General features: G+C 62.0%; 1 protein-coding gene across 2 annotated transcripts in view; it reads right to left on the minus strand.

Moving 5' to 3' along the window:
* KCNH6 (potassium voltage-gated channel subfamily H member 6) overlaps positions 1-6,692 on the minus strand; it is a 34,176-nt gene extending 27,484 nt beyond the window's left edge. For both annotated transcript variants that reach the window (XM_027747154.2, XM_027747145.2), the window contains exons 1-2: positions 6,573-6,692; positions 3,249-3,479 (exon numbers count right to left, since the gene is read on the minus strand). In XM_027747154.2, coding sequence (XP_027602955.1) covers positions 3,249-3,479; positions 6,573-6,648 — 307 coding nt within the window. In that variant the 5' untranslated portion in view covers positions 6,649-6,692. The remainder of the gene's footprint in view (positions 1-3,248; positions 3,480-6,572) is intronic.
* Positions 6,693-13,256: the final 6,564 nt, after the last annotated feature.

Here is a 13,256-nt window from a genome sequence, read left to right on the forward strand (position 1 = left end):
CTAGGGATGCCAGCACCAAATCCTACCCCTGACAGTGCCAGGATCCAGCAGCTGCTGGTGGGATTTGTCCTCCTGCTCCCAGTGCATCCACTGGGTACGTCACACGTTGCTGTTTACAGAGCTGTACAGAGGAACCCTGGCTGGATCCATCCCCCCTGCCTCAGCCAGGCTTCCTGGCAGCAGCTGCTGGAGAGGTGATTGCTGTGCCATGGATGTGCCCTGGGCTGGGAACATGTCACATGAGTCCCCCGTCCTCTCTGGGTGCAGTGACACCCCCCAATCCATGCCTGCCCGGCTGCCTGCTTGGAATCCCCATGGGGAGCTGTGGAGGGACATGCTGGGTGACAGGGGGGACCCCAGTCACTCTGCAGCCTCCCTGCTCCTGGAGCCCCTGGGGAGAAATCCCGGGTTATGCACCAGTGTAACAAGTTTACCAGCCTGATCCCAGCCCCTCATCCCCATTCCCAGAGGCCTGATACAAACTGCTCCTGCTGGAGGGGACAAGCAGTGGGCTCTGCCCGGGAGGGGACAGGATGGAGGGGCTGGGGCTGCCCCACCAGCTGCTCTGGCTGTCTCAGCCACATCTCCCCTTTCATACTCATCAGCATCACATTCATGCAGATTAACTGGAGGGGGTGCCACCAGCTGCTGCTGCTCAGGCCATGCCAGCACCGTGGTGCCCAGGACCTATGGCCACTGGCACTGCTCTGGGGACCCTGGGAGCTCTTGCCAGTGGCTTTGCCCCAAAGGACATCCCCCCTGGGCGGAAAAACCCCGGCCCTGGGTGCAGCTCAGCTCCACCAGCCCTTCAGCGTCACCCCCAGGGGATGCTGGAGGGGTTTCAGCTCCCCCTGGCCTCAGGGGCAGCATGTCCCCAGGGCTGGCAGCTGTGGCTGCTCCTTGTCGTGGCGGGAGCTGATCCCGTGCTGACCCCCCTGTCTGGGGCAGCCCCAGCTGTGGAGCATCTTGTAAGGAAATTAACTTTCCACTGATCTTTCAGCTTTGAGCTGGGGATTAGAGCCCACACGCACTGCAGACAGGCTCTCCCCTTTTTCCAAGGCCTTTTTGGGGCTGCTGTGGCAGGGAGGGACAGCTGCCCTGGCCGGGCTGGGCCCACCTTCCCTAACTGGTACTTGGTTCTTGGCTCCATTTCGTCTGCCCGGAGCTGGGCTTGCTGCTGGCACCCCTGGATCTTTTGGTTCTGTTTATAATTAGCTGACAACAGCACGGGCATCCAGATGGGGCCCGGGCAGCCAGGCTGTCCCCGGGGACACACATCACCCCATGGCTCAGCATCCTCCTGTCCATGGGCAGACCCACCTGCCCGGGCACCCCCTTCCCACCTCCCTCCCTCCCTCCATCCATCCCTCCCTCCATCCATCCACCCATCCCACCCCGGCCCTGCGGCGGGGGGGCTCCGAAGGGCAGCTCTGGGATACAGTTTCGCCTCTGTCAACCAGAAAAGCGAGGAAACAACCCCGGGAGCCGCAGAGCCGGGAGTACCGCAGTAATAAACAGCAGGTCGAGGCTGGAGATTGGTGCTGCCGGTATGAAAAGGAGGACAGGCGGGTTCGGAGCCTCCGCCGGCTAATTAAGCAGCAGCTCCTATAATGCAAAGGCCTTTTCTTTGCCGATAAGACCCATTTATAATGGGCTGAGCGGTTGCAGGCTGAGTGCTGGGGGGAAACAATTGGAAAGCATATTGCTGGTGGGGCCGGGTTTTAAAAATAGACATGAAGGGTTTGCTTCTGGGCTTTTTCCCCCCCCACCACCACTCTTTTTTAATAAAAAAGAGAAGAAAGAAGCTCGGAGCTCCAATGAGAGTTCCCCATGGCCTAGAGGAAGAGCAGGGCTCCGAGGACAGCACCGAGCATCCCAAGAGCCCATCAGGAATGCTTCAAAGCGGGGAGGATGCTGATGGACCAGGCTCGCAGCCAAGTAGTCCCCGGGGATGGATGGGGAAACTATCCCGAGGGAGGGAGGGGAACGGGGCTGCACACGCTGTCCTTGCCACGGCCACGCGCTGGCGCTGGGGTGGGAGCAGGGGGACAGCGTGTGCCTCTCCTCTGTGTGCCTCTCCTCTGTGTGCCTCTCCTCTGTGTGCCTCTCCTCTGTGTGCCTCCCGGGCCGTGCTGGGCTCCAGCCAGGCCCTGAAACCGCAGCGGCCGAGGGGGGACTCGCACCCAGCCCTGGCACTGCTCCCGGCCCCACTCCGCCCAGGAATGGCCCTGCAGGAAGAGCCTCGACCGAGCGGCCTCATCCTGACACCGCGCAGGGTCCGGCCCTGCCGGGATAACACGCAGGGGTGCTGCCAGCGGATAACTCCGGGATTGATACACTGGCACCTGGATGCCAGCCCGGGAGATAGGGTCTGGGAGGGAGGCCAGGACACACGGGTCCCAGCCCTCAAGATAGGGTGCTGGGCTGGGAGCCAGGGCTCCTGCCTGCTCCTTCCCCTTGCTTGCAGTTGGTTCTCCTCTGGGAGCTGCCGGCAGGGCGGTGCAGCCCCGTGCTCAGGGCCAACCCCCCATCAATACGATCTGGAGCGACGGGAAAGCTCCACAGGTTAAAAAAAAAAGGAAACACTTCATATTTTTAACCTCCCGTGAGCTCCCGACCTGCATTCCCCTGCCCCTGGGAGCCCTGGCCACTGCTGTTTTGCAGCATCAAGCACTAAATATTTATTTAACTTCCTGCCGTATTAGAACTAATCACTCGTATTTTCCATCAAAGCTTCATTTTCATCTTAACGTAATTCCATCTGTGCACGCACAGCCGCATCCTGCTCGCTGGAAAGGCAGCTCCCAGGCCGTCGGCCGCACCGGCTCCCGGCAGAGATGGGGGTTCTGCCTCATCTCATCTTGGAGCACAGACTGGGAAACCCATGTCCCTGCCTGGCTCCTCCATGGGCTTCCCACGGGATCCTCATTCGTGATCCAGGGATCCCTCGAGCAATGCCATTCCTTGCCCCGGGAGCTCTGAGCCACCACCAAGGGCTTGAAAACAGCCTGACTCCCAAATAACCTGGCAATGTCATCCATCACTCAAGGTCCCAATGCCCACAGTGCTCCATCACGGCAGAGATGGCTCCATCCCACCATGGATTCGCCCTCAGCAAAGCCCTGAGTCCGAGTGCAACCCCGGTAGCACCAGACCCCATTCGCCTCCCACCACCGGCTTCCGACAGCCCAAAATCCAGGGCAGGCGACACCTCCCACCGCCGGATCACCCCGAAGAGCGACTCTTACTGTCTTTGCGGTAGTAGAGGATCTCGAGCTTGCACTCCTCGGAGCCGAGCAGGGCCTGGGTGAGCTGGGCGATGGAGCTCTTGGTGGTGTCGGGGCCGGTGAGGAAGTCGCAGGTGCAGGGGCGCTGCATCACCTCCACGCGGGAGTACCCGAACATCTCGCAGAAGCCGTCGTTGCAGTAGATGATGGCACAGTTCTCCATCTGGGCGTTGGCGATGAGGAACTTGCGGTCTGCGGGGAGGCAGGAGAGCACGAGGCTTAGGGGGGGTTGGTGGGGACCCACAGGGACTGGGGACAGCCTGGGAGGATGGGGGGGGTGTGCTTGGGATTTTTGATGCCACCCACCGTGGGGCCTGTGCAGGGCCAGGCTCCCCAGGGACACCGGTGACAGGTCTGGGGGGAGGATGGCTGACGTCATCCCACACCGCCCCGGGTGCTGCTCAGCTCTTGAGAGAGAGAAAATGTCCCCAGTTTCCTGTGAGTTGGTGACTGTGGGGACAGGGGGGCCCATGGGGGGGTTTCCCAGTAGAAGTAGTTTTTGCTGGCGTTGGCCAATCCATGCAGCCTTGACATCTCACCACTTGCATGTGGGGACTCTCTGCTGTCTAAAACATGGGCAATCTGTCCCTGACCAGCGCTGCAGCCTCGGTCCCTTCCCAGGAGCTTATCAGGGACCTGAGTTATCTCAGAGACTTTCCACCCTTGCTCAGATTTGACTGAAGTCAGGCAAGGGGCAAGAGGAGGAGTGAGTGTGAGGCTTGGCTCATGGGAAGCTGGGTGAGACCCATCACTAATAATTCTCCTAATGTGAAATCCGGACCCTGCTGGTCTGCATGGCCCCTGTGCTCAAAAAGAAAAGGGTTCAGGTGGATAAGAGGGGAAACTGAGGCAGAGAGTGGTGCTGCCCCATCCCCTCCTGGTGCTGCCCCATCCCCTCCTGGTGCTGCAGCCACCTGGGCTGGGCTGGGGCCGGACTCGCTGTCGTGCCAGGGTGTGTGGCAGTGCTGCACAGCCCACGTCATCCAGCCCATATGGAGCCACTTCCATCCTTATCCTGCGGGAGACCCAGCCTAGAGCTTTGATTTGGTTGGACTTTGGGGCTTTTTTTCCAAGGATATTGAGGGGTGCTGGGCTGGGAAGGACCCTCTCTGAGACAGGTTTGCTGGGGTGACAGGGGGCTGTGGATGCTGATCTGATGGATGCCGTGCCCCCTCCCAGCAGCATCTCCCTCAATGTTTGGCATCAACTCTGGGCTGGAGCCAGAGGCAGGTCAGAGCAGAGGGTCCATTTGGAGGCTGCCTCCCAGTCCAGACCCCAATTAATCTCCTGGATTACCCAGGAATGGCATCTGCAGCCTGCATGCTCCAGAGCCCTGCTGCACTCCAGCCTCACTGGGAATTTCACCCAAATGCGGGAGAAACCTCTGCACAGCTTTGGCACCCAGAGCTGGGACACAGTGGGGTGGGAGGACCCCTCTCAGGCACATCAGGGCTCTCCCTGATGTCACCTACAGAGTTGCAGCTCTGGAGGACACCTCCCAGTAAAACTGGTGTCCCCAGGGATGCTGCACAGGTCTCCTGCTTCATCCCACCCTGTGACAGCCCTTGGTCACCCTTTGTGGGGGGTTCCCACTCCAGCACCTTTCCCTTTCCCACACAGGGCTGACGCCGGCGCCGACGCTGCAAACAGCACAAACCACCACAGACAAATGTTTCCCAATTCCCTCTTCCCGATCCTTCTCTATCCAAATTCCTTTGCCAGCTGGAAGGTGGCACAAGGAGGGGACCTTCCCCCAAAGCCTCACTCCTGGGGCACGCTCCCCACCTGTGAGGAACAGTTCCCCATCCAGTGTCAGCCCCATGGACCGGATCCAGGCTGGATCCAGGCTGGGCTGGCGCAGGACAGGATTTACGGGGCTGGCAGGGCGCCGGAGCAAGCTGAGCTCAGCTCAGGGATGTCACCAAGGCCGGGATGGGAAGGAGCTGCAGAGCCAGGTCTCCTTGGGGGTATTTTCACCCCCACTTTGCTTTCTGCCCTGCCCTCCCCTGAAGATTTGCCCTTGGTCCTACAGGGGCTGTGCTTCCCTGGCAAGGAAGCGCCGGGCCTCTCCAGCTCCCCTGGGGACTCACCAGGTGCCGCTGCACCCGTGGGAGCTGCAGTGGAGGGGGTGAGGGCACCCACAAGCAGGGAAGGACCCTCTGCCCGTGGCAGTGTCGGGTGTGCTGGTTTGGTGTCTCCCAACACCTGTCACAGCACGAAACTGCCGCGGGGGAGCGTGGGGTGATGTTTCGGCAGAACCCAGCCGGTGCCCGACATGGCTGGCAGGGAGCGGGCGGGGAGCGGGCAGGGATGAGGGGCCCTGGCTCCATCCCCACTGGCACACCTCGCCGCGTGCCCCCGCTGCTCCCCAGCCGCCGCTTCCCAGGGGGAACTGATAGGAACCAGGGACAGTTTTTCTCACTTTCCATCCCCAGGGTCACGTCAGTCACAGCTGGGGCAGGCAGCGCAGATCCGGCAGGGATGGCAGCGCCAGGGATATTTGCCCACCCGGGAAACTCAGACACGGGAGAAAACCCACAGTGAGCCGTGGCAGTGGGGGGGGGGGCACAGCCCCAGCACCCCACGGCAGCCCCCCGAGCTCAGCTTCTGGGGGGACCCCAGTCCCTCGGTCCCCTCCCCTCATCCCCAGCAGTGTGGGGGGGACCCGGCCCCGTCGGGGTGCCCAGACAGCTCTGCCGCCGGGCAGAGCCCCCGCGGCCCCCTCCCAGGCACACACAAACCCCAGCGCTCCCCGATGTGCACGGGCTCTTCGCCGTATCTGACACGAAAGCCAGCCCAAAAATTCATATAAAGGGATTACTCGGAGCAACAGCAAATGGCAACATTTCACCAGGGACGGCGGCCGCCGAGAGCGCGGAGTTGAAGGCAAACAGGCAGCGAGCCCGGCTGCGCTCGGGTACACCCTGTCCCCCTGCCCAGCCGGCCGGGACCCCCTCCCCGCCACCCCGGGGACCCCCTCCCAGCCCGGGGGCTGCGGGGGTCGCGGTGTCCCCGGCTCCCGAGGGAACACCGGCGCCGGGATCGCTCGTCCCCCTGCGTCGCGCTGTCTATAAATACCCGCGGGGACACTGCCGGGCTGTCGCGCACCCCTCTCCCCGCTCCGGGAGGTCACAGGGGGCCCCTCCGTGCCCCCGGGGACACCCTCCCGCCTTCCTCCCCGTGTCTCCCCGCTGCGCTCCGAAGTTGGGGGGCCGCCCCGGCCGCCGGGGGGGGCGGGGGGAAAGCGGAGCGGGACCGGAGCGGGGGGGGGTGTGCGGTACTCACTTTGTCCTTCAAATTTGCGGATGATGGTGTCCAGGTAGGTGTTTTGGGGGGCCACATGGCCCCGGCGCACCGGCATCGCTCCGCTGCGCTCTGCGCGCCCCCGGGAGCGGCGGAACTTGCCGCGGGCGCGGCGGGGAGCGCGGCCCGGGGCGGCTCGGCACGGCCCGGCACGGCGCGGCCCCGCTCCGCCTCACCCCAGGGCTGGCCGAGCTCTGGAGCCCAGCCGGCCCGGGGCTCCCATGCTCCCGGTGGCCGGAAGGGGGAACCCCTCCGCCCGCCCTGCCGCGCCCGGCCCCGGGCGGGGGCGGCCGGGGAGGATGAGGATGGGAGGGGGAAGCGGGGGGGAAGAAGGGGGAGGACCTGCCGGAGAGGGGGAGAAAATAATAGAATAAAATAATAAGAGTAGAAATCCCCCAAAGTGCTTAGTCACCGCTGCCCCGGCCCCGCCGGAGGCTCCGGGGGCAGCCCTCAGCAGCAACAGCTGCCGGCCGGGGGGCGCGCACCCCCCGGGGCTCCCCGGGGCTCCCCCGGGCCCCCCGGCGTCCCCCGGCACCGGCACCGGCACCCGCCCGGCCCCGCCCGGCCCCGGGGGCGGGGGTGCTCCGGGGCGGGGCGGGGGAGCAGGTGGGTGCTGGGGGTGCTGGAAGTGGGGGTCCTTGGGGGGCTGGGATGGGGGTGATGGGGGTTCTGGAGGGCTGGGGTGGGGGTGATGGGGGTGGAGGAAGCTTTGGGGTAGTGGGACAGGGGGGTGATGGGGAGGTGGAGGGAGAGTCCTTGGCGGGGGGGTGGGATGGGGGGGTTTGGGGTGGGTGGAGATGGGGTCCTTGGGAGGCTGGGATGGGGTATATTTGGGGAGGGTGGGGGTGAGGTCTTCGGGGGCTGGGGCAGGGAGTGATAAGAGGGTGGAAAAGAGGTCCTTGGGAGGCTGGGACAGGGGATAATGAGGAGATGTAGGTGGGGTCCTTGGGGTGCTGGATTAGGGAATGGGGGTGCTATGATGAGGGAATGGGCATGGGGGCTTTGGGATACTGGGACAGGGCGTGATGGGGAGTGGAGGGAGGGTCCTTGGGGGTGAGGGGTGCTTGGGGGGGGTGGAGATGGGGTCCTTGGGGTGCTGGGACAGGGGGTGCTGGAGGTTTGGGGTTCTGGGACAAGAGATTGTGCTGGGGGTGGGGGAAGTTGGCGGGAGTGCAGATGAAGGGTAGTGGGGGCACTGGAGAAAGGGGTGGTTCGGGAAGGGGTGCTGGGGGTGCCCGGGGCTGACGGGTGGGGATGATGGAGGAGGGTGGTGGAGGAGGGGGTGATGGAGGGCGCTGGATGCCGGGGGTGGCAGAGGAGGGATGCCGGGGTGCAGGGGGGTGGGTAGAGGGGGGCGTGCAGGTGGTGCTGAGGTGCAGGGGGTGGTGCGGGGGAGGAGGAGATGCAGAGGTGCAGAGGCAGAGGAGGGTGTGCCGGTGGGGGAAGGTGTTGGAGGGGGGATGTCTGTGGCTGCAAGGGTGCAGAAGCAGAGGAAGAGGGTGCTGAGGGGTGCGGGGTGCAGAGGAGGGGGGGCAGGAGTGCGGGTCGGCACAGGGGGGCAGAGAAGGGGGTGCTGGGGGGTGAAAATGAGGTGGGGGGCAGAAGCGTGGGGGCAGAGCCGGGGGGTTGGGAATGCCGGGGGGTGCTGGGGAGAGCTCAAGGTGTTCCTGGGGGTCCCGGGGTGCCGGGGAGGAGGTCAGGGTGTTCCCGGGGGTGCCGGGGGTATCGGGTGCCGTGGGTCGGGCGGGGCCCGCACCCGGCGCTGTCCACTCTCGGTGGTGCTGAAGGGGCGGGCGGGGCGGGCGGGAGGGGGGGCTGGCTGCTTGTTCGGGGCGAGCCTTGGCGTGGGGGGACCCGGACTGACACAGGACTCTGTGGGCACGAAGCGTCCTTGAGGAACATGGAGCATCCCGGGGGTCCTGAGAACTCTGGAGGGTCCAAGGGGTCCTGAGAGCTCTGGTGGACACGGAGAATCCAAGAGGTCCCAGGGTTCTCTGGCCACAGAAATTCCCATGGGCCCTGTAGGGCACGGGAGTCCCGGGGGGTCCCCAGGTTTCTGTGGCACATCGAGGTCCCACAGTGATGCTGCCCTGCTAGAGCAGATGTTCAGACCTAACCCCAAGCTCAGCTCTTCTCCTGCCCACACCTTCATGTCCCTCAGGGGTGGAGGCTAAAGGGACCAGCCCCCTTTCCCCCCTGAGAAATCCCCTCTGGACTACCCTCTTGTCCTGTGCCCACTGCTACGGACACTGTCCACTGAGGGGCTTTCTATTATTATTTTGTTATGCATGATTTTTCAGGCATGAAATTGGTCTAAGAGGATTATGGTCCATTATCATCAGCAGGAGTGTTTTGCTGGGATTTTCAATTAATATTCCAGTGCACCTCAGCAATGCCCACGGGGACCAGGCAATGCCCGTGGGGCTTTTGACCCTGCCTGGGTTCCTCCTGTCCCTGGGCCAGCAAAGCAAGTGGGTGAGCAGAGGCAGGTGCCCTTTCAGGCCCATTTCAGAGCCTCACTGCTGCTTTTATCTCTGTCTCTCAGAGAAGTCAGCCTTCCCCAGCGGAGAAAAACTTGTTCTATTGTTGAAGAGGGTGAAAAACCCATTATCTCCCCCCATCCACTCTGCACACTGCCTCTGCCATGATTTACTGCGAGTCGTGGAGGATGTTTTGCTCTATATTACACAGATGCAGCTTAATAGCATGGGGGAGGGAGAGGGACACGGAGTCCAGACTCCTGCCTTCTCTGTTTTCTTGTTGATATACTGTGTGACTCAAGGGAGACAGCTCTGTGCCGCAATTTCCTCGCTAGAAAATAGGGACATTGGTCACTTGGCCCGGTGAAACCTTGCTGAGATTCCTGGATGCCCAGTTCTGCAGGGGAAAGCAAACTATTATTACTACGGCTAATATGATAATAATTATGATTATTAATCACCAGGCAGCCAGGATTTAAGGTTGGCCTCCTGCCCTTCTCTCATTCCGTAAATCAGTCCGGGGATGTTCGTGGGCACGTCACGTGGACACGGATGTGTCTGACGGCAAGGGCACGTGAGGGCTCGCAGAGTGGGGGGCTCTGGGCACGGGGCAGGGCACAACCCCAGCCTCCCAGCCCCTCAGCTGACCCCAGGAAGGCTTGTCCTGCTCCGGGCCTGGCACTTTGATTCCCCCTTTTCTCTTGCCAGGGAGCCTCATCCCATCACGTGGCTGATGGAAGAGCCTCTCTTACCAACCCTCTTCCCCACACAGCCCTCGCAGATGGAGTTGAGTCATGTCATTCCCTTTCAGGCTATTATTCACTAAGCTCCAGGAGCCTCCTGGTGCACCCATGGCTCTTCCAGTCGCCCCCCTCCCTCAGTACATCCCTGCAGAGCCGGGTCATCCCCCTGACTGCTGGCCCATGCCCTGCCTCCCTGCCCTCTCCAGAGCACTTTATGCCCAGACTTCTTTCAATTCCCTGGGTTTTAAGCATATGCTTGCAGTTAATCCCGTGCTTACATTTTGTCCCAAATAGGAAAAATTGGGGTCTTCGGGCAAATTCTCCTGCTGTTCAAGGCAGCTGAAGGGCTCCCTCTAATTCGACTGAGCAGTAATCCTGTCTCCCTGCCCTGTCTCCTCCTCCTCCCTCACTCAGTTCTTTCCTTGTCTCCTTCTCCTCCTCCTCCTCTTCCTCCTCCTCCTCCTCCTCCTCTTCCTTCTTCTTGAGTGTTTTTGAGGTTTTGCTCCTTTCCCCTTCTTTTCTTCCTTCCCACACCCTGGGGAATCAGTGGGAAACCACCTAGTTTCCAAGGGCAAAGGAGGCCTGGGCGCTTCCCAAGGGTGTCCTCCCATTCCCTGCTCCTGCAGCACAAGTGCCTAAGGAACCAGCTGGGAGTGCAGGGAATTAGAATCTGTGCAGGAATTATCACCTACTCAGCAAGGGGCTGCCCTGGGCAGGCACAGGCACATCGGCAGAGGGGGCACAGCCGTGAAATGGGGTGTGGATTTGGGGTGGGAGGTGTGGGATGGAGGGGATGGGAGCCCACTGGAATCCCAGCACGGCAGCTGTCGTCTGGTGCTTGCCAGGAGAAATGTTTGCCAACTGAGAGACGACGTTTCTCCACATTTCTGTAATTAGAGCCACACTGCAAACACAGCTGGGAGGGGAGAGACAGGACTCTTGTGGTCCCCAAAGCTGCTTCCAGCCACCAGGACTGTCCCCAGACACGCTCGGGTGTCCTGGTGCCTGGTACGGCTCATGCCCCTGCTTTGCCCTTCACTTTTGGAAGATGCTCCAGGGATGTGACAGGGGAGGGAGGAATTGGGGCTGTAAATTTATTTTGCAGGGGGAAGGATGGTCCTTTTCCTGGCTCCCTCCTCTGCCCCACCACTCCAAACCCTGACTGATTTTTCCAAGCTCTGAGCTCCATGCCGTTTGTTTGCTAAGTATGAAACCGAAAAAAACCCCACCCAAACAAACAAAGGTAAAACGTGCAGCCAAAACGAACCCTCAGCAGCTCGGGCCTTCCACCACACCAGCCCCAGGGGGGAGGCTGCAAACCTGGGAAGGACTCAGTGACATTAAACCAAGTCACGGATGTTGTTTCCTGACGAAAGCCACTTCCCACTCTTGGAAGTGTCAGGAAAAACCACAGAGACTCTCCTCTGGGACGGGGTCCACTTGGTTCATAGCAGCCACCCTGGCATCCTGCCCGTCCTCGCTGCACAGTGGGGAAACTGAGGCACGGGGCCGGCTCGTGACTCACCTGCCAGGAGGATGGATGGGGCACACGGGCTGCAGTAACTCACAGGGATGCTGCAGGGAAGAGCAGGGAAGGGCAGGATGTGGCCGTGGGAGGGGGATGCTGGCAGAGGCTGCAGCAGGTCTGGAAAACCTCCTGGGCAAGGGGGAGAGGGACTGAGTGCCAAGGGCAGGGCCACACTCTCCCAGCACTTTTGGTCTGGGACAATTCTCTCCCTGTCACCTGCAAGGCCTCGCTGGGACAGTGTCAGCTCAGGGGGGAGCCCCAGGGGTGGGGACAGTCCCCACCAGCGCTGGGACATGGGCAGAGCCTGCTTTGGGGTCCTGCTGCTGAGGCACCCCAGGAAGTGGGATGGAGGGATGCTGCCCAGGCAGGGTGGGGGCTCTGTGGGGCTGGGGGGGTCAGCCCAGCTCACACCCCCAGGTGTATCCCCTGGTGAGGGTGGGACCCAGCTGGGTGCTGGTGCAAAGTGTTCACAGGCACGGGTGACAGTCCTCCATCCTCCATCCTCCATCAGGGACGGACATAGGAGGGGTGGGGGTGTTATTTGGGATGGATCTGGCCCTGTCCCCCTTGGTAGGGAATTCTAGCCAAGCCATGGGGCTGGGGGGAGTCTGAACTTGCTTAGAGGGGTCCATATGGGGCCTCCCACTTGCCCCTCACCCCCAAATTCACCTCTACCCCCCTCAGCCCTGCTCCAGCAGCGGGGAGGGAAGGATGGTGCCAGCCAGGGCTTGGGGGGGCTGAAGCCACGAGACGCAGGGATGGGGCATCCCCAGACCCTACCACAGCTCACCCCCTCCCTCCCACACTTCTGCTGTCCCCTGAGACGCCCCCAACGCCACCTCCCCCCTCTCCCCTGCCCGGGGTGGCCCCCGCTGATGGCCCCCAGCTGCTGCCAAGCTGTGGCTGCATATTTCCCGGCGCTCCTTGTCCCTGGGGAAGGGGAATGTGAGGAACGCGGCCCCACTCACCCTGTCTGCTCCTGCCCGGCCACCCGCCGGCTAAGAATAGACCTGGCTTGGCCAGGCCCTGCCAGCATCAAGGGGCCGAGGGGTGTGGGAACCCCCCCACCCAGCCACCTTCCTGTGGCGGATAATGAACCTAAACAAACGGAAAATGGGTTTGTGTGGTGCCCAAAGGGTGCCTCAGCTGGTGAAGGGAACCCAGAGTGTTTCTTGTTTTGAATTCATGTGATCTTAAAGCAAATCTCCTCTCTGGGAGCTTCATGTACAGGCAGGGGGTGCAGAGCAGCCCCCCCAAGCCCGAGTACCCACTGCTTCCTGAGCTCCCCTCCAGGAGTTCTGCGAATCGAGGGGGAATCTCTTCCTTTTTTCTGCTTTTACGTTTCTTCTCTTCTCCTCAGGGAGTGATTTCGCTGAGCCTCCTAATTTCAGCAGCAAGCATGATGCAGGAGCCAGAAGGCAGCAAAATCTCTCCAGATGTTATCGCAGCGGGGAAGGGAAATCATCCTTGGTTTAAAGGTATCTTGTAAAACACTGCTGCCGGCTTGACAGAGCCCTCAGGGCACCAGCCAGCCCTCACTGCCCTCAAAAGCATCACCCAGACCCCCCACCCAGCCCAGCAGCTCCAGCTGAGCTCAAGGTGGGACCTTCAGCCTCCCCTTGGGCTGGACTTTGTGTCCAGCCCCATCTCCTGGGTGGACTTTGGACCCATGTTGGAGGTAATCTGGTGTCCAACCCCATCCCATCTGCTGTGTGGACCTTGGACCCGTGCTGAGGGTTGGCTGGTGTCCAATCCCACCTGCTGCACGGACCTTGGACCTGTGCTGAAGGTAACCTGGTGTCTGCCCCTGTCTTCTGCAAGGATGGTGGGCCTGGGTTGTCTGTCAGGGGCTCACAGCTCAGGGCACCCATCACTCATCCCTGCAGCTGCATCCAGTGTCCCTGCAGGACACACC

The sequence above is a fragment of the Pipra filicauda genome, unplaced genomic scaffold, assembly GCF_003945595.2.
Source record: "Pipra filicauda isolate LSUMZ 115617 unplaced genomic scaffold, ASM394559v2 scaffold193_size2426894_pilon, whole genome shotgun sequence".
NCBI lineage: Eukaryota > Metazoa > Chordata > Aves > Passeriformes > Pipridae > Pipra > Pipra filicauda.